The sequence below is a fragment of the Otolemur garnettii genome, unplaced genomic scaffold, assembly GCF_000181295.1.
Source record: "Otolemur garnettii isolate 467f Iridium unplaced genomic scaffold, OtoGar3 scaffold00016, whole genome shotgun sequence".
NCBI lineage: Eukaryota > Metazoa > Chordata > Mammalia > Primates > Galagidae > Otolemur > Otolemur garnettii.
Genome location: NW_003852411.1, coordinates 14,342,502 through 14,369,464, shown reverse-complemented (window position 1 = coordinate 14,369,464; position 26,963 = coordinate 14,342,502). Strand labels below are relative to the sequence as shown.

Here is a 26,963-nt window from a genome sequence, read left to right as displayed (position 1 = left end):
ATTCTCTTGCCTCAGCCTCCTGAGTAGCTGGGACTACAGGCACCCACCACAATGCCTGGCTATTTTTTGGTTGTAGTTGTCATCGTTTGGCAGGCCCAGGCGCCCACCATAATGCCCAGCTATTTTGTTGTTGTTGTTGTTGTTGCTGTTGTTGCAGTTTGGCTGGGGCCAGGTTTGAACCCGTCAGCCTTGGTATATGGGGCCGGCGCCTGCCCACTGAGCCATAGGTGCCGCCCTTTCTGTTAAATCTAAAATCTAGGCTCTCCCAAAGATAGTTTCTGTTGACTGTTTTTATTTTCCTTGTGTAAGAGTAACACTTTCCTATTTCTTTACATGCCTCATAATGTTTTGTTGAAAACTAGAAATTTAGTCCAGTAGCAAATCCGGATACTGAATCCCTCCCTTTTCTCCTCCCTGGAACTTGTTTTTATTTTTATTTTTTTTGCGATAGAGTCTCACTGTGTCACTCTGGGTAGAGTGCCACGGCATCATAGCTCACAGCAACCTCAAACTCTTGGGTTTAAGCAATTCTCTTGCCTCAACCCCCCAAGTAGCTTGGGACTACAGGCACGCGCCACAATGCCCAGCTATTTTTTGTTGCAGTTGTCATTGTTATTTTAGCTGGCATGGGCCAGGTTCGAACCCGCCAGCCTCACTGTATGTGTCTGGTGCCATAACCATTGTGCTAAGGGTGCCCAGACTTTATTGTTATTTTTTAAGGGATTTGGATAACTGTTTTATTGAAGTCTATTTCCCCTGCAGTGTTAAGCTTTTTATGGCATTCTTTGGAGCACTGTCCTGGGATGCAGTGGTTTTAGCAGATCTCTCAGCCTGTCCCTTTCCTGATCTCCCTGTTAAGCTGGATACCTCATCTGGCATCACACCCAGATGTTAGTTTGTACTAATTACCTGATATTTTCCCCACTTGCTAATTGTTTTCAACAAAGCCCTGGGACATAAATTGCTCCACTGCCAGATATAATTAAATTCAAGCAGGGTTGAATTTTGAAGCTAGAGTCTTGGTTTATTCCCTGGTGAGTTCTATACTGTAATAACTAATGAAGAACCTTGTGGAACAGGGTTTTGAGAAGGAGATAGTATTTGAACTAAATCTTTAAGGGTGTGGTGGATTTCAACAGGCAGAGATGCTAGGTTAAAGGTGAGCTACACACTTTGGGAGGCTGAGGAGAGAGAACCGTTTGAGGCCAGGTGTTTAAGACTAGCCTGACCAACATAATGAGACCATGTCTATACAAAAAATAGAAAAATTAGCACAGTATGGTAGGGTACACCTGTAGTCCCAACTATTTAGGAGGCTGAAGAAGGATGATTACTTGAGCCCAGGAGTTTGAGATTGCCATGAGCTGTGATGATGGCGCCACATGCCAGCCAGGAGCAATGGAGCAAGTCCCTGTCTTTTTTTTTTTGCAGTTTTTGGCCAGGGTCGGGTTTGAACCTGCCACCTCTGGTATATGGGGCTGGCGCCCTACTCCTTTGAGCCACAGGCGCTGCCCGCAAGTCCCTGTCTTAAAACAATATACTGCACAACAGGGAGGATAATTACCCATGCCACAGAGCTGAGAAATCTTGGTATTCTTGTTCTGAATGGATATGAGTATGGGGAAGATATAAATGAAAAAATATATTTGCATAATATTTTAATTTTAAAATTTTAGAACCATATTGTGAAAAGGTTTTGAATGCCGTTGTCAAACATCTGTGCCTAATTCAGCAGGTAATGGTTGGTGCATTCATTAGAACTAGCTTCAGCTGCATTAATAGGGGATCCTATAAATGACTAAACAAAATTAGGATTTATTTGTTCTCCCATAAAGCACTCTGGAGACAGACAAACCTGGATGCTACTAAGGCTCCATGGTCATCACACTCTTTTCTACTTTTGTGTTCCACTCTTCGTAGTCAACTGTCATCTTCAGAGTTCTATTTGGTCTGGAGCTCCAAGTAGCATGATGTCAATATATCATATGAATTTCCTAGGCACAGATAAAGAAAAGGGATGGAGAAGCAAAACTATGCGATGCTTAGGTGTGTCAACACCCCTTTAAGGAGTTTTCTTGGAAACCCATTCAATGAATTCCACTTACATTTCAGTGGATACCTCAAGCTGCAGGAAAAGGTGGAAACTATGTGGTCTTTTAGCTGGGTACATTCACAATGGTCCAGTGTAAAATCAGAATTCTGTTACTAAAAAAAGATGGGAAATGGGTGTTGAGTAAGCAGCTAGCAGTCTCTAGTACAGGGAGCTATAGAAGCTTTTTTGCTAGGTAACAATAATTATAGTATCATTCTAGGAAGACTGGTCTGGTTACAGAGGAAAATATAGAGGTGTGGATACTTGTTAGGGTGCAATTACACCTGTAATTATTAGTGAGAAGTAAGCATGACCTTAACTAGTTAACTGGGCATCATGGTGGCGCCTGTAGTCCCAGCTAATTGGGAGGCTGAGGCAGGAGGATCTCTTGAGCCCAAGAGTTTAAAGTTGCTGGCTTAGTGCCTGTGGCTCAAGCAGCTAAGGTACATACACCTGAGCTGGTGGGTTCCAATCCAGCCCGGGCCTGCCAAACAACAATGATGGCTGCAAACAAAAAATAGCTGGGCATTGTGGCAGGTGCCTGTAGTCCCAGCTAGTTGGGAGGTGGAGGCAGGAGAATCGCTTGAACCCAGGAGCTGGAGGTTGCTGTGAGCTGAGACATCATGGCACTCTACCCAGGGTGACAGCTTGAGACACTATCTTAAAAAAAAAAAAGAGTTTAAAGTTGCTATGAGCTATGATGTCATAGCACTCTATGAAGGGTGACAAAATGAGACTCTGTCTCAAAAATAAACAAATAAATTTAAAATAAATAAACAAATGTAGAAAATTGGGCTGGCATGATGGCTCATGCCCATAATACCAGAACCGTGAGATGCTAAGGCAGGAGGATCACTTGAGCCCAGGAATTCAAGACCAGCCTGGACAACATAGTGAGAAGAAACTCCATCTCTGCAAAAAATTAAAAAAATTAGCTGGACACCTGCAGTCCCAGCTGCTTGGGAGGCTGAGGCAGAAGGAGTTCTTGAGTCCAGGAATTTGAGGTTACAGAGATTTATGATCATTCCCCTGCTCTATAATTTGGGTGACAGAGTGAGTACCTGTCTCCAAACAAAACAAAGCACAACAGGCTGATGTAAACTATGGATATTGGGTGATAATGATGAGCCACTGTAGGTTCAATTGCAACTCAAATATACCACTCTCCGGCTAAGTGGGAGGATCACTTGAGGCTAGGAGTTCAAGAAGAGCCTGTGCCCTTATCTCTACAAAAAATAGACAAAACTAGCCAGACATGGTGGAAGCTACTTGAGGCAGGGGAATCTCTTTAGCCTAAGAGTTTAAGGTTGCTGTGAGCTATGATGATGCCACAGCACTCTATTCAGGGGGACAGAAGGAGACTCTGTCTCAAAAAACAAAACAAAAACAACAAAACCCACAACAACTACAAAAAGAAATTATACATACTTGGGATGGGGTAAATATTTAATATCAGGTTGGTATCATTACAGAAGATGTAACACTTTAAATACTTGAGTTATTTGCATTTTAAAACCTGGTTTAATATCTGTTCAGTTTTCCTTTTGGCTCCCCTGTAAGATCCAGTGTCTTTTGGCAGTGAGGCTCCGTCCCCAGCTCAAGGCTTTGTGCTTTTCCTGCCTCACATCAAGATTTAGCTGTTCTGTTCTGGACAGAGTATGAGATGGCTTTTATCTTTGTACTTTTCTGTATTTGATTTTATTTTCTGCGATGTCTGCATTTTTTATATGTCTAGAAAAAATGTGAAAGTTATTTTATTATAAAAAACAGGACAAAACTTGATTCTTTTTCTTTTTTTTTGTAGAGACAGAGTCTCACTTTGTCACCCTTGGTAGACTGCCATGGCATCACACAGCTCACAGCAACCTTCAACTCCTGGGCTTAAGTGATTCTCTTGCCTCAGCCTCCCAATTAGCTGGGACTACAGGCACCTGCCACAACACCCAGCTATTTTTTGGTTGCAGTTCAGCTGGGGTTGGGTTTGAACCTGCCACCCTTGGTACATGGGGCTGGGGCCCTACTCACTGAGCCACAGGCGCCACCCCTTTATTGTTTCTTGTTCATTTCCTTTAGTAGAACTATTGCAGCTTAAATATTAACCCAAGTAAAGCTTATTCTTGCTTCTTTTCCAGGATGTATTTCCTTATCTCAGTCAGCACTAACTCTAGCCACCCAGCCTGGTCATAAATCCTGGATACTTACCTTAACTTCCCTATACATACCCATACCAACACTATCTAATTCTGTCAATTGTCCTTTGATCATGTCTCTAAAACATGTCCCTTTCCATCCCACATGCTACTGCCTTAGCTCCTTACCCTTCTCATTGATCTTTCCACCTCCAATTCCACCTCCTTCTGGTATAACTCCTAAATCATGACTCTCCCCTACTTAATATCCTTCTGGCTCCACACTGTCTATGAAAGTATGAATCAAAATGTTTCAGCATGGCCTACCTACTCTTTAGGTCCTGACACCAGCTTTTAAATTTTTTTTTATTTTTTACCTTTTGTCACCTTAATGATACTCAACTATCTTCATGTCTCCTAGATAGTTCTGGTTCCTTCTTTCCTTGGGGCATTTGACCTTGTTTTTTTTTTTTTGCTGGGGCCAGGTTTGAACCCACCACCTCCGGTATATGGGGCCGGCACCCTATCCTTGAGCCACAGGCACCACCTGTGACCTTGTTTTTCATTTGCTTGGAATGTCCTTCCTCCCCATCCCTAACCTAAACTCCTCCTGCAGGTTCAGAAAACTGGGCTCAGTTAGCCTTCTTGCAATCTCCCTTCCTTCTCCAGTAGCCTGCTGTGATAACAGCTGTGATAATCATTTCATCTGCTCCCACTGCAACTGGAAGATAATAACATCAACAATCATAACTGTTAATATTGATTGAGCCAGAGTCTATTTGCCAGTGTCCGAGATGGTTTGAAGGCATTAACTCATTTAATCCTCATAGTGACTCCTTGGTAGGTAGGTACCTCTTTTTCTTTTCCTCATGCCACCTTGTCTAAGAAACAGGAACTTTCAAAACCTCTTTTTATTGTAACTCTTATCCTATTGCTTTGAAATGGCTTCAGTTCTCTGTTTCCCAAACAGATAGTCTGATCCATCCTTATAGCCCTATCAACTGGAATAAATTCTGTATGTATTTTTTTGGAATATAATGAAGCCAGCATTTAACCAAGCCTTGATCCTAAGGATTGAATGATGTGAGATTTTCAGTCCAGTGGAGGGAGAGGGCTGAAGTCTGGGCAGAGGCTTTTGGAGTCCCTCCAATCATATTATGTGGTCTTCACCCTTGCAGGACATGGTTGCTCAAGAAAACAACCTGGGAGTCATCTTGCTTCCTACCTCTCGCGTCACACCTACACCTCAGAAAAATATCCTGACACACATCAACTTCTTTTTAGCAACTACTCTACTCTAGGTAACAACTACCTACCCCATAGAATTGCTCAATAACTTCCTATTCTCTGGCTTCTCCTTGTTCCATTTATGCTCTCCAAGTCATTCTCTATAAAATAGGTTTATTAAATACCTGCCCCCCCTTTATTATCTTTCCTTTGCACTTCACAAAAAACTCCAAACAGGCCAGGCACAGAGGCTCATGCCTGTCATCTTAGCACTCTGGGAGACTGAGGTAGGTGGTTTGCTTGGGCTCAGGAGTTCAAGACCAGCCTGAGCAAGAGCAAGACCCTGTCTCTACTAAAAATAGAAAAACTAGCTGGTCATTGAGGTGGGCACCTATAATTCTAACTACCAGGGAGGCCGAGGCAAAAGGATCACTTGAGCCCAAGAGTTTGAGGTTGCTATGAGCTAGGACACCATGGCACTCTACTCGAGGCAACACAGTGAGACTCTGTCTCAAAAAAAAAAAAAAAAAAATCCAAACAATATAATTAAGCTCCTGCTTAATGCTTCAACCTCAACCCATACCCCCTACTTCCCCTGCGCAAACCCTCTAGCCTTCTGTTCCTCAAACGAGTCAAGCTTGTTCAGCAGCAGGGCCTTCACATCTATTGTCCTCTGTCTAGAATTTTCTTCCTCTCCATGGTTGGCTTCTTTTCCTTATTTAGGTTTCAGTTCAGATCATGTCAGAAAGTCTTTCCCAGGCTACTCAGTTTTTTTCCTTTTCTCTTTTCTTTCTTTTGAGACAGAGTCTCACTTTGTCACCCTTGGTAGAGTGCTATGGTACAGAAGTTGATGTATGTCAGGATATTTTTCTGAGGTGCAGGTGTGACAAGAGGTAGTAAACAAGATGACTCATAGCTCACATACCTCAAACTCTTGGGCTCAAGTGATGCTCTTGCCTCAGCCTCCTGAGTAGCTGGGACTGCAGGTGCCCTCTACAAGGCCCAGCTATTTTTGTTGTTGTTGTTGCAGTTGTCATTGTTGCTTAGCAGGCCTTGGCCAGGTTCGAACCCACCAGCCTCAGTGTATGTGGCCAGTGCCCTACCCACTGATCTATGGGTGCCACTTCAACTATTTTTGCAGTTTTTGGCTGGGGCTGGGTTTGAACCCACTACCTCCAGCATATGGGGCCGGTGCCCTACTCCTTTGAGTCATCACCCTATTTATTTATTTTGAAACAGAGTCTCATTATGTCACTCTCGGTAGAGTGCTATGTAGTCACAGCTCCCTGCAGCCTCAAACTCCTGGGCTTAAGCAATTCTCTTGCCTCAGCCTTCCAGTAGCTGGGACTACAGGCTCCTGCCACAATGCCTGGCCATTTTTTTGTTGCAGTTGTCATTGTTGCTTAGCTGGCCCAGGCAGGGCTTGAACCTGTCAGCCTCTGTATGTGGCTGGCTCCATAACCACTGTACTACGAATGCCAAGCCAATATTTTTTAAATTAATACATGAAGCAAGTAAAAGTAAGTTTTCTTGGTGCATATATAAGGCAGCCAACAGAGTATAGAACTGAATCCCCTTGTTCTTACCGTTCTTTAACTGGAGGGAGGGGAGAGGGGAAGCTTCAGAATAGCTGTGATCCACTAGACCCTACTGTCAGCCAGTTGGCAGAAGTAATCATTAAAACTGTTGTGGAAGAGGCAAAAACTGGGCAGGTCTGCCAATGATAGATACAGTACTGAACTCCAATTGATCAGGCCAGTTGTGCTTGAGGATCAACCGTTCAGCCTGTTCTAGGTGACCAGGGAGACTTGTACAAATACATTTTTTAAAAAAATTTGAGACTAAGTCTTACTTTGTTCCCCTGGGTGGAGTGCTGTGGCATCATCGTAGCAATCCTCTTGCCTCAGCCAAGTAGCTGAAACTACCGGCACCAGCCACCATGCCTGGCTAGTTTTTTCTAATTTTAGTAGAGATGGGAGCACTCTTGCTCAGGGTGGGCTGAAACTCCCACCCTCCTAGGCCTCCCAAAGTGCTAGGATTACAGGCATGATCTATCATGCTCAGCATTTTTTTTTTTTTTTTTGCAGTTTTTGGCTGAGGCTGAGTTTGAACTCGCCACCTCTGGCATATGGGGCCAGCACCCTACTCCTTTGAGCCACAGGCACTGCCCCATGCCCGGCTTTACAAACACATTTTGTTAAAAGGTCCATAGTGAATAATCAGTTCTCATAACCCTGATCCATTTGTTCAGGGCATCCTGACCTGGAGAGGAGTGTGATCAACCTTTTGGAGTAGGGATCAAGTGATTAGTCAGGCCAGCTTAGCTGATACCGGTTTGCAGGCTGTGAGTACAACTGTTCTGCCTCTGCTTCCCTCATTATTGCCTTTTCACCTACCTTTACCCTAAATTCACTTAGACCTTTGCCCTTCCGAAATCTAAGCAACTACCTGTTGTGTCTTATCTTTGTCCTAAATCTCTCTGGATCATTTTTCCTTTGATTATGAAGTCCCAAGGACCCTTTAAATTACTTAACTGTCCCATTATTTCATGTTTTTTTCCTGTCTCTTTATCTAGTTGGCATGTTGCTGAAGGACACAGACAAGCATGGTTTGCAAAACACAAAGCATTCCATGACAAAGGGCAGCAGTCTTCCTTTTGTGCATCTAAGCTAGATTCAAGCTTCTGGCTAGCAGGTCTTTTTTTATTCTTAGACAGTCAGCCCAAACTGCAATGATCCTTATTTCCAGAAGCAGCTTCTGTGAGTCTGCAGAAGAGCCAGACTTCTCAGTTCCATACTACCGCACAGCGTGCCGTTTGGACTTGCAGGAAGTTGTCACCGTCCAGTTTCTGCCGCGCATTCTATCGCTGGAGGTGGAAATGGAAAGCAGGATGTTGCTGCCAGCGTTAAGGTCCGCCCGTGTCACAATTTGCAGATGCGAACCTTCTCTCGCTGGGGACTGGGGCCAGCTGAGGGGTCCAGATCCGAGGACTCGCGCTCCCGGGAAGGGGCGGGTCTCTGTGGGCGGTGGGCGGAGCCTGGTGGCGGCCGGGACCACCAATGGGAGCGTCAGTCGGCGGTGGCGGTGCGCGTGACGCAATGGAGCCGAGAGGTTTGGGGTGGAGGGCCGGGGCTGCCGGACGCTTTATCTTCCTCAGCTACCGCGAGGGCGTCGTTGCGGGCCCTGGGTCCCGGGAGAGGTTCCCGGAGCCCACCTTTCCGCCAGCGGCGTCGTGACGGCTTCCCAGGTCTGCCCTCTTTGCGGGGGTCCCCGCATCCGCGCTGGGGCCCCAGGTAACGGCCGTGCTCCCGCTCCCTTTCTGCCCTCCTGCCTAGGTTCATCCTCTTTAGCCCGAGAAGAGGGGGAGGGAGGTGGCGGCTGCGCCTCCGGGCCTGGCGTGTCTGGCTTCGCCCAGGGCTGCCCCGCGGGGGACGCGGCCGGCGGCCGGGGGAGGGTGGCCCCGTGGGTCCCGGGGAGTTTGGGAGGGCGGGAAAGTTACCGTCAGGCGCCTGCGGTACTGCAAGCCTTTTAAACCGGAGACGCTTGTTTGGCGGTCCCGCAGTCTCTCTGGCATCTCTCAAGCCGGTAGTAAGAAAGTTAAGAATTAGAAGACACTTTAATTCTTTAGGAGAGCGAAACCAAGAATGTACTTAGGATGTCATCTTCTTCGTAATTTAGGAAAAATGGGTGAGAAGGGAAGGATGGTACTAAAAAGATGTGAAACCTTTAATCAAACTCACATTTTATTTTAAAGTATCAGGATGTAGTTAAGCTTTTGTCGCAGTCTTTAACTGTTAGTAGCCATGTGCTTTGTGATCTGTGTATTTACAGGTTATTTGTGAGGAATAATTATATACTTTGTTCCCTGTTTTTATATATGGGTTCATTTCCTTAGTCATTGTTTAATATTTAAGTGGTCACCCGTTTAAACTACTTTATTTTTCAGACTACTTGTCTTCTCCCTTGAAGAAGATTTCAGTTTGGAGAATTTTCCTTTTTTTCTTTTTTAGTTTTTAAAGTTGGGCAGTATCAGTGAATGACTAGTTAAGGAGGAAGTCTGTTTTGTCGAGGCAATAAGGGGTTTTGGAAAGAGCCGGTGATGCACTGAAGAGTAATCGTTCAGAAATGCACGATTACATGCTTAGAACCCGTCAGAGATTTCACATTCTCTTAGGATAAATAACCCAAAGGAGGGCACTCTTTGTAACTCCGGGTCATTTGGGTTACTTTTCTCCAGGCTTTCTAGGCTGAAGCCTCACAGGCACTATTCTTATTCTTGGAAAGCTTCAGTCTCTTTCCTGCATCTTGGCCTTTAGGGGTTTCCTCCAATTCTCATGCTCTATCCTCACCTTTCCCCAAACTCCTCTGCTTTTCTCAAAATATCAGCCCAAATACTGTTTCCTCTGGAAACCACCTATCCTGGATAAACCTTAGCACTCAGTCTCCTTAGCAGAGATCTGTGTACTGAGTTGCATTAATTAGATATTTTGTTTCCTGTACTAGTAAATTTCAAGGCTAGGCTGGTCCATCTTTTGTCTTAATTCTTAGAATCTGGCCCAGCACTTGGCCCAGTGAAAGAATGAAAGACCTGAAGGACAGACAAGGGACTTTTGGATGAGAAATAGTGCAGTCCAGGCATCCTCAAACTACAGTCCGCGGGCCACATGCGGCCCACTCAGGACATTTATCTGCCCTCTTGGTGTTTTTGCCGCCGCTGCCTGTCCTGCTTAGCAGCCTACTCGTCCCGGCCCGCAGTCCAGCCCTTCAGCTGTCTGAGGGACAATGAACTGGCCCCCTGTTTAAAAAATTTGACGACCCCTGGTGTAGTCCCTCCTTATCTGTGGTTTCCAGATAAGTTGCCTAAGGTCTGAGGTCCAAAAGTACAGTAAGATTTTGAGGGAGAGAGACCATTATTCACATACCTTTCATTACAGTATATTGTTGTAATCTGTTTTATTATTTATTGTTGTTCTTCTCTTACTGTGCCTGACTTATAAATTAAGCTTTGTTATATGTGTGTAAAAAACCAGTATGTATAGAGTTTGGTACTGTCCCGAGGTTCCAGGGGGGTCTTGGAGGTGTATCCCCTGTGGATATGGGGGATCTACTGTATTAACTAAGGAAAAATGCCTTTTCCTTTGGGACAGAAATGGAATATTAGCCCTTAAAAAAGAACAAAATCCTATTATTTGCAATTACATGGATGGAACTGGAGGACATAGTCTTAAGTAAAATCAATGAGGCACAGAAATGGGAAAAGGCAAGTTATGCTTCATTTGCCAAAAAAGGGCCTTTGTTTTGGAATTTGCCACATTTATACTAACCATATGCTGGTTTATGAAATTTGTCTATGTTCTTCAGTTTTGCTAATTAATTACTCAGTTCTGCCTCAAGTAAAAGTTGTAGGGTTGTACTGGGGCAAATCTTTGATCTTCAGTTCCTTTCCCAGTTGAGGTATTTCAGTGAGGTAGGGCAGACCTTTTGAAGGAAGAGGGAGAAATTTAATGCTTTGCATTGTAAATTCTGTCCTCAGTTTGTTTTTCTTTTTCCCCACTGAACCTGAGGGTGATGTGGCCAAGTTTTTTTTACCTGGAGTAGGTACTCATATTTGTGATAGGCTCTTTTGAAAGCTCTGTTAATGGAAACACTGCTGGCTGGCTAAAGTTGACACTTCTTTCTAACATAGTTCATTTGTTTCTCAAACCAATTCTTCATGTTTTGCTTTCTTGAGACAAGTTAGATCCTTATCATACGGAACATTACACAATTACAGGTACAGATTAGATTGTTTTAAAAAGTTCTTCAGTGTATTTTTTTAAACAGCTACCTCGTCAACTTTAGGTCACCCAGAGGGAAAATATTTATGCTGCCACGTATTGGCTGTGTAGCTTTGAACAAATCTTACCATTTCTTTTTTTTTTTTTTTTTTTTGAGATGGAGCCTCAAGCTGTCCCCCTGGGTAGAGTGCCATGGCATCATGCTCACAGCAACCTCCAACTCCTGGGCTCAAGCGAGTCTCCTGCCTCAGCCTCCCAAGTAGCTGGGACTACAGGCGCCCGCCACAACGCCTGGCTATTTTTTGGTTGCAGCCATCATTGTTGTTTGGCGGGCCCGGGCTAGGGATTCGAACCTGCCACCTTAGGTGTATGTGGCTGGCGCCTTAGCCGCTTGAGCCACAGGCGCCGAGCCAAATCTTACCATTTCTGAATCTGCTGCATCTTTTTAAAAATGAAAACATTGAATGAGGTGTGGGGTACACACACCCAGCTTTGTAAATGTTACTGGCTGTGTAAACAGTAGTGGTGCCTTCACTGCTGGAGCTTTTGAGACTAGTCTTATGATCAGTTTTCACTTCCTTAACTCATGTTGCAACCTACTCCAGTACATTTCTTAGTCCTTCTTCCTGAAACTAACTGTACATGTGGTTAAGCAAGTTGTACCTATTTATGTCTCCAAATTGTGAGATTCTCATGTTCCACCTTCCCCCTTTTCCTCCATTTTTATCCTACTTGAACTTTCCATGTTAATAACCATAGATTACCTCTTCTTGAACCCTCTAATTTGATTTCCAACCTCTCTTCTTCCTGGTTCTTCTCTAATCTCTTTTAGGCCCAAGCTTTTTTTTACTGTTCTATAAATGCTCCCCTTTTCCTTCTAAATTTCCACTCTTTGGGAGCATAGATTGTTGTAGTCATCTTTGGGTCTTTAGGGCCTGACATTTAGTAGATCTCAATGAAATGTTTACTTTAGTGAATCTGTCACCAAAGTCTATTCTTTTTCATACGTTCTTCATTAGAGTATTACCTTCCTTCTTCTGTTGTGTATTTTTTTCTTTTTTTTTCAGTTTTTGGCCTGGGCTGGGTTTGAACCTGCCACCTCCAGCATATGGGGCCAGCGCCCTACTCCTTTGAGCCACAGGCACCGCCCTGTTGTGTTTCTTTTTTTTGAGACAGAGTGTCAAGCTGTCGCCCTGGATAGAGTGCCATGGCATCACAGCTCACAGGAACCTCTAACTCTTGGGCTTAAGCGATTCTCTTGCCTCAGCCTTCCAAGTAGCTGGGACTACAGGTGCCTGCCACACTGCCTAGCTAGTTTAGCGAATAGTAATTCCCCCCTAAGGAATTTAAATAGTAGGGTGGGGGCAGTGCCTCACACCCCTGTAATCCTAGCCACCCTAGCACTCAGAGGGTGAGGTGGCTGGATTGCCTGAGCTCAGGAGTTGGAGACCAGCCTGAGCCAGAGCAAGAAAGACCTTGCCTCTAAAAATAGCCAGGTGTTGTGGCCAGCAACAGTCCCAGCTAGTTGGGAGGCTGAGGCAAGAAAACCACTTAACCCCAAGAGTTTGAGGTTGCTGTGAGCTGTGATGCTGTAGCACTCTACTGAGGGCGACATAGACTCTGTCTCAAAAAAAAAGAAAAGAGTTTAAGTAGGGATGTGACTTGTTCTAACTTCTCTTTTAAAAGGATTTACGCTGAGTGCTATGTTTAAAAATATAGACCAGAAGGGAGAAAATAAAGGGAGAGCATTTCAAAGCCTATTGCAGTAAGAGATGATAGTGGTTTAGACTGCATTGAGAGCAGTGGATATGGTGAGAAGAGGTTGGAGTTGGACTAGATGAGGCAAAGAATCAAGACGACAGGTAGGTTTTTAAAAATCATCTGGGCAAAGAGTGACTTCTGGTCTCGTTAACTGAGGTGGGGAACAGAGTGGGAAGAGTGGAATTAGAGGGAATGTCAGTAGTTCAGTTTCGGTCATGTTATGTTTGAGATGCCCATGAGATGCCTATAATGTGTGGTATCTTATGAAGAAGTCATGTAGGATGTTTATGAGTCTGGAGCTTAGGGAAGACTGGGACTGATGTGGGGAGAGGGATATGAAGGAAGTGTTGTGGAACTAAGTGAACTAGTGATGGTCAGAGTGTTAGAGGCTATCAGAATTGTGGACTTGGTGCAGTTATTGGTAATAGTAAGTTCTAGAGGAAAGTGTGACTGGGATATAAGAAAGCTTATTGAAGACCAAGGTGGGTGGATCTCTTAAGTTCAGAAGTTAGAGATCAGCCTGAGTAAGAGTGAAACCCTGTCTCTACTAAAAATAGAAAAACTAGGCTTGGTGCTCAAAGCTTGTTGAGTAGGGCACCAGCCACATACACACCCAGGCTGGTGGATGCAAGCCTGGCCTGGGCCTGTTAAACAACAATGACAACTGCAACCAAAAAATAGCCCAGCATTGTGGTGGGTGCCTATAGTCCCAGCTGCTTGGGAGGTTGAGGCAAGAGAATCACTTAAGCCCGAGAGTTTGAGGTTGCTGTGAGCTGTGACATCACGGTACTCTACCGAGGGTGACATAGTGAGACTCTGTCTCAAAAAAAAAAAAAAAAAGGAAAAGCTAGCCTGCCCCAGTAGTCCCACCTACTCAGGAGGCTGAGGCAGGATGATTTCTTGAGATTAAGAGTTTGAGGTTGCTGTGAGCTATACTTCTATGGCACTCTACCCAGGGCAACAGAGTGAGAATATGTCTCAAAAAAAAAAAAAAAAAAAAAAAAAAGAACAACTTGTTGTTCTTTGAAAGAAGTCAAGGAACTTAGAGGCCAGGACGTTGGATGAATCTATGTACATGAAGGTTGAAGTAAATAAGTGTACAAGAATTAGTGGTGGCGGGTGGTGCCTGTGCTCAGTGAGTAGGGCACTGGCCCCATGTAGTGAGGGTGGGCGGTTCAAACCCGGCCTCCCAGCCAAACTGCAACAAAAAATAGCTTGGCATTGTGGTGGGCGCCTGTAGTCCCAGCTACTCAGAAGACTGAGGCAAGAGAATCACCTAAGCCCAAGAGCTGGAGGTTACTGTGAGCTATGAGGTCATGGCAGTCTATGGAGGGCGACAAAGTAAAACTCTGTCTCAAAAATAAATAATAATTAGGGGTGGGGTGAGATGTTCAAATCTGGAGGAAATCAGTACACACCTGCAAAAAGGAAAGATGTGAGGTGTAATAATCTGGCTGAGGTATTCAAGGAAGGAAAGGAGAAATAGTGTTGATCTGGATGAGTAACTCTTCCTTCAGGTTCTGTCTTAGAGGCTAAGTAAAAACTATTGTGCAATGATTTATCTTAGCATTTAGAAACAATTTAGCTTTTTTTTTTTTTTTTTTTTTTTTTGAGCTTTAGCTGTAGCCCTGGGTAGAGTGCTATGGCATCATAGCTCGCAGCAACCTCCACTCACTCTTGGGCTCAAGAGATCCTCTTGCCTCGGTTTTTTCTTCTTTCTTTCCTTCTGTTCCCTTTTTTTCCTTCCTTCTCTTCCGTCCCTTCCCTTCCTTCTCCTCCCCTCCCCTCCCCTCCCTTCCCATCTTCCCTCAGGCTAGTCTTGAACTTGTGAGCTCAAGCAGTCCACCTGCCTCGGCCTCCCAGAGTGCTAGTGCTAGAATTACAGATGTGAGCCACCATGCCCAGCCTAGCTTCCCCCCCCCCCCCCTTTTTTGAGGCCTGGTCTCACTCTGTCACACAGACTCCAGTGCAATGGTGTGATTATAGCTCACGGTAGCCTCGAACTTCTGGTTCAAGTTATCTTACTACCTTAGCCTCTTGAGCAGCTGGGATTATAGGTGTGTCTCATTATACCTGGCTTTTTAATTTCTATAGATTTTTTGACACTTAGTTGGATAGACAAGTTTAAATTGGAAGAGCATCTTTTCTTTGCTTGGTGGCCAGGATATTTTCATATTTTATAGAGATTGGATCTTGCTGTGTTGCCCAGACCTGGTCTTCGACTTAGGGGTTCAAGCAGTCCTCTGTCCCAAAGTGCTGGGATTACAGGCATGAACCAATTAGCATTAATTGCAGTTTGAATTTCAGTTTGCAAAAGCTAAAGTAGTTTGCCTAGCTAGTGTGTATGTTGGTAAAGGGACAGATTCAGAGAGATCCTATTTTAGATCGGTGGCCTAACAGTTCAGCTTGCCTTCATCTGTCATTTGGATGGTTGCAGTAGTCTGCAAGTTGGCCCCTTGATGTGGTCTGCTTTCCACATGGGCCAAGTGATCCCTGTCCAGAGAAAAAAATTGAATTGAGCATTATTATAATTTACCTCCATTTCCTACATAAATAGCCATACACTGTTAACTGACATGCATGGCAAAAGCAGCTCAATTCAGACATAATCTCATAATTTTATGATTGATGTGATTTGAGACATATTTGAGAAAGTGTAAAAGGTAGTCCCCAGGTTATGAATGAGGTTATGAATTCTTAATTTGAATTTGTACTACGTAAGTTGGAACAGGTACATTTACCAGTTACCTGAAATAGCGTCCGTTCATAAGTGTGAGTCACACATCAGTCAGATGTTTGTAATTCAGGGATAGCCTGTATAATTATGGCATTTTATTTGTCCTCATCTAGTATATCTTAAAAACAAACAAAAGCTGGATGCAGTGGCTCACGTGTGTAATCCTAGCACTCTGCGGGGGGCAGGTGAGGATTGCCTGAGCTCAGGAGTTTGAGACCAGCCTGAGCAAGACTAAGACCCCGTCTCTACTAAGAGAAAAAAACCTAGGGCGGTGCCTGTGGCTCAAAGGAGTAGGGCACTGGCCCCATATACCGGATGAGGTGGCAAGTTCAAACCCAGCCCCGGCCAAAAACTGCAAAAAAAAAAATAAATAATAAAATAAAAACTAGCTGGGTATCATGGCACGCACCTGTAGTCCCACCTGCTTGGGAGGCTGAGGCAAGGAGGTTGCTGTGAGCTGTGATAACTGCTCTACCCAGAGCAACAGAGCGAGACTCTGTCTCCAAAAAAAAGTAGAATTTGAGGGATGATATGGCTTAATGTTTGACTGTCATTTAGCATACAAGCAATAGATAATGTAGTTACTAGAACACTTACTTAATTTTTAGAACTTGGTTATTAATAGTGAAACTTTGGCACTTTCTTTTTTCTTTTTTTTAGAGCTCACTTCGTCGCCCTGGGTAGAGTGATGTCGCATCACAGCTCACAGGAACCTCCAGCTCTTGGGCTTAGGTGATTCTCTTGCCTCAGCCTCCTGAGCAGCTGGAACTACAGGCACCTGCCACAAAGCCCAGCTATTTTTTTGTTGTTACAGTTTGGCCGGGGCTGGGTTTGAACCTGCCACCCTCGGTATATGGGGCCAGTGCCCTACTCACTGAGCCATAGGCGCTGCCCAAAACTTTGGCACTTTAATGTATGGTACTTTATTTTTTTTTTTTTTGCTATGATAACCCTGTGCATTTATCTGCATTTTTCTAAATGAAGAAACAGACTTAAAGAGATGGGAGGATTTACCCAAGCTGACACAGTAAGGCAGTGTGATTGTGCCTGTGTTTTAGTTCTCCCTCCCCATTTCCATGCTTGTACCTCTCCTTCTCTCCTTTAATTGATTTATTGAGATACGGTTGTCATACAGAAAGCTATGGGTTTCAGCTGTTGACATATGGTTTCCTGTAGATTGATAGTTTCTAATTTTATCACCAAGGACCCCTTTTTAATTTTTCTACAGTCTACTCAGGTTTAGTTTTTGTTATTGTGTGTGTGTGTGTTTTGCCTCTGTTAAACAGCATTTATTTGTCTATCAAACTTAGTTTAAGTATTTTTTTCACTGTTTTTTTTTTTTTTTTTTCTGAGACAGTCTTAATCTGTCACTCCAGATAGAGTATAGTGGCACCCAACACCAGGCGGGCTAATTTTCCCACTTTTTAGTGGAGATAGGGTCTTGCTGGTCTTGAACTCCTAAGCTTAAGCAGTCTGCCCACTTCAGTCTCCCAGAGTGCTAGGATCCCTCCCACCCTCCCTCCTTCTTTCTTTTTTTCTCTCTCTCTCTCTTCTTTCTTTTCTTTTCTTTCTTTTTTTCTTTTTTTTGAGACAGAGTTTTAAGCTGTCACCCTGGGTAGAGTGCTGTAGCGTCACAGCTCAGAGCAACTTCAAACTCTTGGGCTTCAGTGACTCTTGCCTCAGGCTCCCTCCCAAGTAGCTGGAACTACAGGTACCTGCCACAATGCCCAACTACTTTTTTGTTGTAGTTGTCATTGTTTGGTAGGCCCAGGCTGGGTTCGAACCCACCAGCCGTGGTGTATATGGCTGGCACTCTAGCTGCTGAGCTATAAGCCACCAAGTCTTCTCTTTCCTCCCCTCCCCTCCCTAGCAATCTGCCCACCTCAGTGGTCTCAGTCTCCGAGTACTAGGATTCCTCCCTCCCTCCTCTCCCCTCCCTCCTCCCTTCCCCTCCCCTCTTCTCTTTCTTTTTTGAAACCTGGAACCACACATACTGTATCCTCTCCCTCTTGCTCCCCCAAAGGGAGAGAAGAATGATCATCAATGGCAAATGGCAGTTGCAGTCAAGCAACTAATAGCCAGTTTCACACTCACAAGAGAACACTGCCTTCTCTTGGCTTCTGGTGCTCACTTACTCAGAGAAACTTCTGAACTGTAGAAATGATCTCTGAAAGTATAGTCTTCTGTATAGCTTTTTTTATGTGATAAACATAGAATTGTAGGTTGCTGAAAAGATTCAGAGTTGTTTCTGCATACCCTCAGAGACTCCTCATCCCCCCTGTGGCTCAGTGAGTAGGGCGCCGGCCCCATATACCGAGGGTGGCAGGTTCAAACCTGGCCCTGGCTGAACTGCAACCAAAAAATAGCTGGCTGAGGCAAGAGAATCCCTTAAGCCCAGGAGTTGGAGGTTGCTGTGAGCTGTGTGATGCCACGGCCCTCTACCAAGGGCATCAAAGAGAGACTCTTGTCTCTACCAAAAAAAAAAAAAAAAAAAAAAGAATAATCGTAGATCATCTTATTGAGTAGGATATATAAAGCTGTTAACAATAAAGATTTTTTTCATTGACATCTTCCTAGCATATATTTTCCTTTTGATTCTGCAAGTGTAGAGTACCATATCCTGTTACACATGCTCCTTAACTTAGAAGGTTAAGTCCCAATAAACCTATGGTGAGTTGAGGATATCATAAGTTGCAAATGCATTTAATGACTCAGCGCCTGCGGCTCAGGTGGCTAAGGTACCAGCCACATACACCTAAGGTGGTGGGTTCGAATCCAGCCCGGGCCCACCAAACAATAATCATGGCTGCAACCAAAAAAAATAGCCAGACGTCGTGGTGGGCGCCTGTGGTCCCATCTACTTGGGAGGTGGAGGCAGGAGACTCCCTTGAGCCCAGGAGTTGGAGGTTGCTGTGAGTGTGAGTTGTGAGGCCACGGCACTCTACCCAGGGAGATAGGCTCTGTCTCGAAAAAAAAAAAAGGAGGAAAATGCATTTAATATACTTGATCTGCTTAGCCTACGTTGACTGTGCTCAGATCACTTACATAAGCCTACAGTTGGGCAAAATCATCTGTCACAAAGCTTATTTTTTAATAGCATTGAATAGCTCATGAAATTTATTGAATTACAAATTCAATATAGGATAACGTACCAAAAGTGAAAAACAAAGTGATTGTATGGGTACTTGAAGTACAGTTTCTACTGAATGCATATTGCTTTCTTACCACTTCTCTAATAATTTCTGTTGGAAAGTTAGATGTTCTTGTGCCTTCCTCTGTCACTTTTACACAGATGGCAAAATTATTTAAATAAACTTATTATTTAAATATTTATCAGTATCCCTGACTTCTTTTGTAGGTTCCTCCTTATTCTTTTTGATTTCCTAAGATTTCTACTTTTATATTCATCTACCATTCCACAATTCTGTTTAATTTATTTGATTTCAGAAAAGAACTAGACAGGAACTGATCTGGATTTGTCAGATTTTTTACTTCGCCAAGCTGTGATAGGTGAAAAAACAACCAAATTCAGCGTGTACTATATATTTCATCATTTCATATGGAAAAGAATATTTTTTGCACCTGCAAGAATTCCAAGCATAATCAAAACAAATTTAAATATAAAAGTTCAGGAAGACCATAATCTTGGAATTTAAATATATGTAGCTTTAAAAGTAATGAATATGGCTCGGTCTGTAACTCGGTGGCTAGGGCACCAGCCACATACACTGGAGCTGGCGGGCCTGAACCCAGCCTGGGCCTGGCAAACAACAATGACAACAAAAAAATAGTCAAGCATTGTTGGGGGGGGGGGGGGTGTAGTCCCAGCTGCCCAGCTGCTTGGGAGCCTGAAGCAGGAGAATCACTTAAGCCCAAGAGTTTGAGGTTGCTGTGAGCTGTGATGCTATGGCACTGTACTGAGGGTGACATAATGAGACTCTGTCTCAAAAAAAAAAAAAAAAAATGAATACTTCATTATCTTTTGCTTCTTGCTTTTGATTAGTGAAAACTTCATCACACAGTGAAACACTGTTTTAGAGTAAGCTTTATACTATCTTGATATTGATCTTCTCCAGATTTGACTTTGATCATGTTTTTCACCACTTAAAATGGCTCACCACTGCCTTTCTGAAAAAGTGTTAATATCTTAGACCTTTATACACATAGTTCGACTCTTCTTTTCCTTTCTAGTCTTTTCACTCATCACATTTCTGTTACTAACTTTTTAAGTTCAGATTAATAACAACTTATTTTTAAAATAGTGATTTTTGGCTCGGTGCCTATAGCTTAGCAGCAAGGGTGCCAGCCACATACACCGGAGCTGGAGGGTTTGAACCCAGCCAAACAACAATGACGGCTACAATCAAAAAGTAGCTGGGTGTTGTGGCTGGTGCCTGTAGTCTCAGCTACTTGGGAGGCAAGAGAATCGCGTAAGCTCAAGAGTTTGAGGTGCTGTGAGTTATGATGTCACTGCACCTTACTGAGGGCAACATAGTGAGACTCTGTTTCAACAAAAAAAAAATAAAAATAAAATAGTGGTGTTTGTAGTAAGGATCTGATTAATACAGATTCAAATCTGGCTCTGTCATGAGCTGTGTAGTCTTGGGCAAGTTACTGTAATGAGGAAAAAAAGCTGTTCCTGGCATCCTGGAATTGCCCTGGTACTGCTTTCAGCTAGGCCTTGATATTGCTGTGAGCTAGCCTGGCACTTAACAGCTAGGTCTTATTGGTGTTCTATTGAATACAAGTGATTAACTTAACATCAGCATCAGACAAGGCCATTTTGTGAACTGATTAATCAAGATAAAAATAAGACCATGCCATGATTCTATCTGAACACAGATAAAACACCTCCTCCAGGTTAATTTGAGTGATTGCGGTCGCTTTACCAATTACAGCTTTAGCCTTCTAGTCTGTCCCCTTCTAGAGAAGATTTATTGTTAGAACTGATTGGGTACTTAGGACTCTCCTTAAAAATCACCTAGTCAAATACCATTTCTAATATCTTCAATTGCCCATGGTGTGTATTCCTAGTAAACTCAATTTGCTCGACTACAGGTGTGCTTCTGGTACATGGGTGGCAAACATTGATATTAACTATAAGCCATTGTTTTCTCATGTGAAAACTAGGAGTAATAATTTCTTTTTTTTCAGAATTATTATAGATACAAAATGGGAAAACTTAAAGCACCCAGCAAAGTCCTTGCATTTAGTAGATGCTCAACAAATGCTTGTTTCTTAATCTTTAGATAAGTATTCTGATTCTGTCTTGGTCCTCTGAACAAGGTTCAAAAAGTCCTTACTTTAACTCTTTCTTACACATGGGGTGTTCTGTTCTCATCCTTCAAGACTTAGTTCACAATATTTTCTCTTATATGAAACCTTTATATTTTCTACTGATCTCTCCTGTCTTTGAACTTAAGGTATTTATTGTTTTTTGTTTTTATGTATTTATTTATTTTTCGAGACAGGGTCTTGCTCTGTTGCTCAGGCTGGACTGCAGTGATGTTATCATAGCTCACTACAGCTTTAAACCCTATGGCTCAAGTAATCATCCTGCTTTAGCCTCTCTGGTAGCTGGCACTACAGGCATTCCCTGCCACCCCCGGCTAATATATTTTGTTAGTGGAGACAGGGTCACAGCATATTACCCAGGCTAGTCTTGAGCACCTGATATCAAGAGATCTCTTGTTTAGGTCTCCCAAAGCACTAGGACTACAGGCATATACCCAGCCAGCATTTATTGTTTTTACCATTGACTTTGTTAATAACTGTGTGGCATCTTGGTAGTTACATTTTGATATTTAATCCTTAAGTTTTCATATACTTATGCCTTGTTCATTTAAATTGTTATTTAAGAATGGGGCTATGTGTAAAGAGGGCCTTGGAAATCAGCCAATTACTTTTAGGTGCTAATTTCTTCAAATTTGTCATCTTGAGTATCTTGTACTCAAAAGATGCTTAAAAATGATTGATGCAAAAGGAAGAATGTATTACCAAATTTCACCTCTCCTAAACATGGTTGGTATTGTGAATTCCCATCCTAAAACATGTGTTTTGTTCACAGTGTTTTACATCTTCTTTTTTAGACAGTACAATGGTGGGGGAAGAGAAGATGTCTCTAAGAAACCGCCTATCAAAGTCTTGTGAAAATCCTGAGGAAGATGAAGACCAGAGAAACCCTACAGAGGAGTCCTTACAGAGACCTAGTAATGGTAAGACTTGTACTTTTTTTGAGGTAAATTAATGGTATAGAGAACAAATTCAGTATTCTAGACAGAATTTGTTTATTGTAACTGGGTATTCATAGAATTTTACATAGCTGGTAATAAATTAGAAAATAAGTCCTTATTAGTTCAGTAAACATCTATTGAGTATCTGCTGTGCTTTATGCACCATTCATTCAGTCACTTAGCCTACCAATACTTGTCTCCTGTTGTAGGCTGGGGCTATAGCTACAGATTAGTACAGATGTGTTTGCCATTATCAAACTCCATGTTAAGTGAATGGCAAAACTTCCAAAATTATACATGTAATTAGATTATTACAAATACATATAATCTCATAATTAATTGTTCTCATAATTATATAATAAGTAAAATGCAAGTAATTAGCTGAGAACCTAATCTGAGTACTGAACTATAATCTTGGGAAAGGGAAAGATTAGGGAGTTTTGTTAGCTTTTATATCTAACTTATATGTTAGCTTTTATATATAGTTTCCTTAATGCCTGGATACAAAGAACAGTACAGTGCAGTGCTTACTAAGGAAAAGGTTTGTGATTGTGGATGAGAGACTTGTAAACACACTAATTGATGTCATCTGTTGCATCAGGGTATTTATTTCTGCAGTGACATTTGTATAGGTTTGATTTTAACAAGGATTTAAAAACCTGAGACTTGTTTGGTTAACAAATATGGGTGGAACTTTCTGAGACATGTTGTCTTAGACAAGTTGACTTTTTCCATAAACGTTGTTGTGTTTTAACTTTTAAAACTTAATTGTAAATATCAACAGTCCACTAGGAACATAAATTTTTTTTTTTTGAGATAGAGTCTTACTTTGTTGCCCTCGGTAGAGTGCTGTGGCATCACAGCTCACAGCAATATCAAACTCTTGGGCTTAAATGATTCTTTTGCCTCAGCCTCCCAAGTAGCTGGGACTACAGGCGCTCACCACATCACTCAGCTGCTCAGCTTTTTTTTTTTTTTTTTAAGGAGATGACGCCTTGCACTGGCTCAGGCTGGTCTTGAACCAGCAAGCTCAGGCAATCCATCTGCCGTGGCCTCTCAGAGTGCTAGGATTACAGGTGTGAGTCACAGCGCCTGGCTAGGACTGTAAATATTTTTGATAAGTTGGCATAATTTAGTTTATTAATGTGCTCATAATTAGCTGTATATGACATACTTAGTATGGCATATGGGCTAGTGTTAGTGTGATATAAAATGTGACATTTATGCAAAGTGGGATGAGCCAACATGGAGAGACATTCTCCTATGAATTAGGGACTTTATAACCCAGGTTGTCTCCCTTGTCATTCCCACACATTAGAAACTTCATGTTTGTTTTTTTCCTTCCAATTCTTGGAGACAGAAAGATTACTTTAATTGAAATTTTTTGTCAGATATGATTGCTCTCTTTACATCCCAATTTTAAAAAATTTTAACTTTAATATTTGTGTATTTCAGTACTCCTTATTGTCTTAGTTCACTAAGATTTAATCATTTCATTTTTTTAGTGCAGATGGTAAAAACTAAATTGTTTATGATTGGGCACAGTGGCTTATGTTTGTAATTCTGGCTTTCTGGGAGGCTGAGGTGGGAGGATTGCTTGAGTTCAGGAGCAGCCTAGGCAACATAGTGAGAACTTGTCTCTACAAAAAATTAAAAAAAAATTATTTTTTAACCCGTCTATAAAAAATTAAAAAAAAATAACCAATAAGGTGGTCTGTGCCTATAGTCCTAGCTGCTCTTAGTCTTAGCTGTTCAGGAGGCTAAGGCAAGAGGATTGCTCAAACCCCCAGGAACTTAAGGTTGGAGTGAGCTCTGATACTACTATTACATTCTAGCCCAGGCAACAGAAGAGAGCCTGTCTTAAAAATATATATATTTTTTGAATTATTGGCTTAAATCAAGAAGTATAACAGCCTCCTTGTTTTAAGTAAATAATGCTTGTGTTTTACCTTTTTCAAACATCAGAATATTAGAGGGGTATACACATTTTGGTTACATGATTTGTTTTGTACATTTCAGGCCAAAGTTTATAAGTGTGCCCTTCATCTGCAATGTTTTTTTTTTTTTCACCTGGAATGTTTTATATATTTTAACATTAGTTCACTTTGGGGAACAAATGGATGAGTAAAATGTGGTCTTCAAGTAACAAAGGCTTGAAGGATTCCAGACCAGTAAGGTATTGTCCACCAACCAAGCAGGAGCACCTGAAGGGGGCTTGTTAGAAATGCCCCCCTCACATTTATTAAATAAAAATTGTATTTTAGGGCAGCACCTGTGGCTCAGTGAGTAGAGTGCTGGCCCCATATACTGAGGGTGGCGAGGTCAAGCCCAGCCCCCGGCCAAACTGCAACAACAAATAGCCGGGCATTGTGGTGGGTGTCTGTAGTCCCAGCTACTCAGGAGGCTGAGACAAGAGAATTACCTAAGCCTAGGAGTTGGAGGTTTCTGTGAGCTATGATGCCATGGCACTCTACTGAGTGCAATAAAGTGAGACTCTGTCTCTAAAAGAAAAAAAAATTATTATTTTTTAGAGACAGTGTCTCACTTTATCACCTTCAGTGGAGTGCCATGGCGTCACACAGTTCACAACAACCTCCAAGGCTTAGGTGATTCTCTTGCCTTAGCCTCCCGAGTAGCTGGGACTACAGGTGCCCACCACAACGCCTGGCTATTTTTTTGTTTGCAGTTTGGCCGGGGCCGATTTGAACCCACCACCCTCGGTATATGGGGCCATCGCCCTACTCACTGAGCCACAGGTGCTGCCCTAAAAATTGTATTTTAATAAGGTCCTCAGGTGATTGGAATGTAGGTTGGAGTTTGATACACAGCTCTTGGTGTGGTAGTTCCCTCTCAATTAGGTCCTGCATCCTGTATGAGAAAATAAATCATTATACAATCAAAAGAACAAAGCAGCTTCTTGAACCCCACTTGGTGTGTTTTTTTTTTTTTTTTTGAGACAGAGTCTCATTATGTCACCCTTGGTAGAGTGCGGTGGCGTCACAGCTCACAGCAACCTCAAACTCTTGAGCTTAAGTGATTCTGTTGCCTCAGCCTCCCGAGTAGCTGGGACTACAGGCGCCCACCACAAAGCCTGGTTTTTTTTTTTTTTTTTTTTTTTTTTGAGACAGAGCCTCAAGCTGTCTCCCTGTGTAGAGTGCTATGGTGTCACAGCTCACAGCAACCTCCAACTCCTGGGCTCAAGTGATTCTCCTGCCTCCTCCTCCCAAGTAGCTGGGACTACAGGTGCTTGCCACAATGCCCAGCTGTTTTTTGGTTGCAGTTGTCATTGTTGTTTGGTGGGCCCAGGCTGGATTCAGACCCTCCCGCTCAGGTGTATGTAGCTGGTGCCTTAGCTGCTTAAGTCACAGGTACTGAGCTGCCTGGCTATTTTTTGGTTACAGTTGTCATTGTCGTTTAGCAGGCCTGGGCCAGGCTCAAACCCCAACACCTTCGGTGTATGTGGCCCGTGCCCTTCTCACTGGGTGCCGAGCCATTTTTTTTTTCTTTTTTCTTTTTTTGAGACAGTCTCCCTCTGTCACCCAGGCTCTCCCTCTGTCACCCAGGCTCTCCCTCTGTCACCCAGGCAGTGGCATATATGATCATAGTTCATTGCAGCTTCCAACTCCCAGTCTCAAGTGATCCTCCTCAGTCTCCTGAGTAGCTGGTATTACAGATGCTTATTTAAAAAAAATTTTTGTAGAACCACGGTGCCAGGCTTTGAACCTCATTATAGATGTACTGAATCAGAATCTCTAGGGGGAGGGCCCAGGGTTGTGAAGTTTGAAAACACTTGTTGGATAATACTGATTGGGATTGGTGGTCAAAAGTTACCCCTATCAAGAACTTTGAAACCCATCTTGAAACTTAATCTGTATAATTCTTGCATTCTTATTCATAATCATAGTAATTTATGGGTAGAGTTTACGTGTTGCCCAGTTTAGTCCCAGTTTTCACCTGTGTCCAGTGTAATGTTTTATTGTGCCTCCTTTCATTCTCAGAGGTGTGCCAGTTTTATTAAATTATATGATCACCCAATCTTTGGGTTAATTGTGACTGCCATGGTGATTTGTGCAGTATTTAGCTTTACATGTTCACAAGGTATCTCTGGTTTATCCACTGCCAATTAAGTGAAATTATGATTCCTTGGCTTTCTTATATTTTGTGGCAATTATTTGAAGTAATATTGGTTCTGAAGATGACAATTTTTGTTGAAAGTAAAGTGTTGTCATTACTTGATTTTAAAAGCAATAAATGCTCATCAACAGTTTTTATTGTAGTATGATGTACATTAAGTTTTTAATTAATTCAAAGTATGCTGAAAAGGATTTTAAAAAAAAGTGAAAATGACCCAAAATTCTATGATTAATGAATATAAGTCTTCCAGATATAATTAATTCACATAAATATGTAATATTTTACATAAATAGGATATTTTACCTGTTTAGTAACTTGGACCTCAACAATGTACCAAAGACATCTTTCTATTGTCAAGTAACAGATGAGTGGCTAGAGTTGTATTTTATACATATTATATGCAATTTACTTGTTTCTGAGAATATATCGGTTGTTTCTGTTTCTTCTCCTGTAAATAGACCATGGTGATCATGTTTACATGTTTGTCAGATGCCTAAGAATTGCAGAGTCAAGGGTGTTATTTTAAAATATTTATTTTGATATGTAGTACCAGATAGCAACATTTATCTTGATACTTGTTTATATAAATCTACCCTGCTGTGTTTTGTTGTTGCTTATGCCTGTTTAAATTTTTCAGATCTTGTTTTTTTCTTCCTTACTGCCTGTTTTCATGACTATTAATGTGCCTAAGCTGTTGTTTCTGCTTTTACTTCCTGATTTGTATCTCTAGTAATTTTCTGTAGAATGGTTTATTTCTAGGAGAAGGAAGTAGAAATGAGGATCCTGCATAAATTATCAGGAAAAGCTAAAAATTGGAGTCTGATTTAGATCCACTATTCTGCCATTTACTAGTTCTGTCTTTTTTTTTTTTTT

General features: G+C 42.4%; 1 protein-coding gene and 1 pseudogene across 1 annotated transcript in view; one reads left to right on the top strand and one right to left on the bottom strand.

Annotated features, from left to right (window-relative positions):
- Window positions 1–8,600: 8,600 nt before the first annotated feature.
- SOAT1 (sterol O-acyltransferase 1) overlaps window positions 8,601–26,963 on the top strand; it is a 58,916-nt gene continuing 40,553 nt past the window's right edge. The window contains exons 1-2 of the mRNA XM_003785676.2: window positions 8,601–8,741; window positions 21,813–21,938. Of these exons, the coding sequence (XP_003785724.2) occupies window positions 21,821–21,938 (118 nt within the window). The 5' untranslated portion in view covers window positions 8,601–8,741; window positions 21,813–21,820. The remainder of the gene's footprint in view (window positions 8,742–21,812; window positions 21,939–26,963) is intronic.
- LOC111723852 lies at window positions 17,707–17,906 on the bottom strand (annotated as a pseudogene).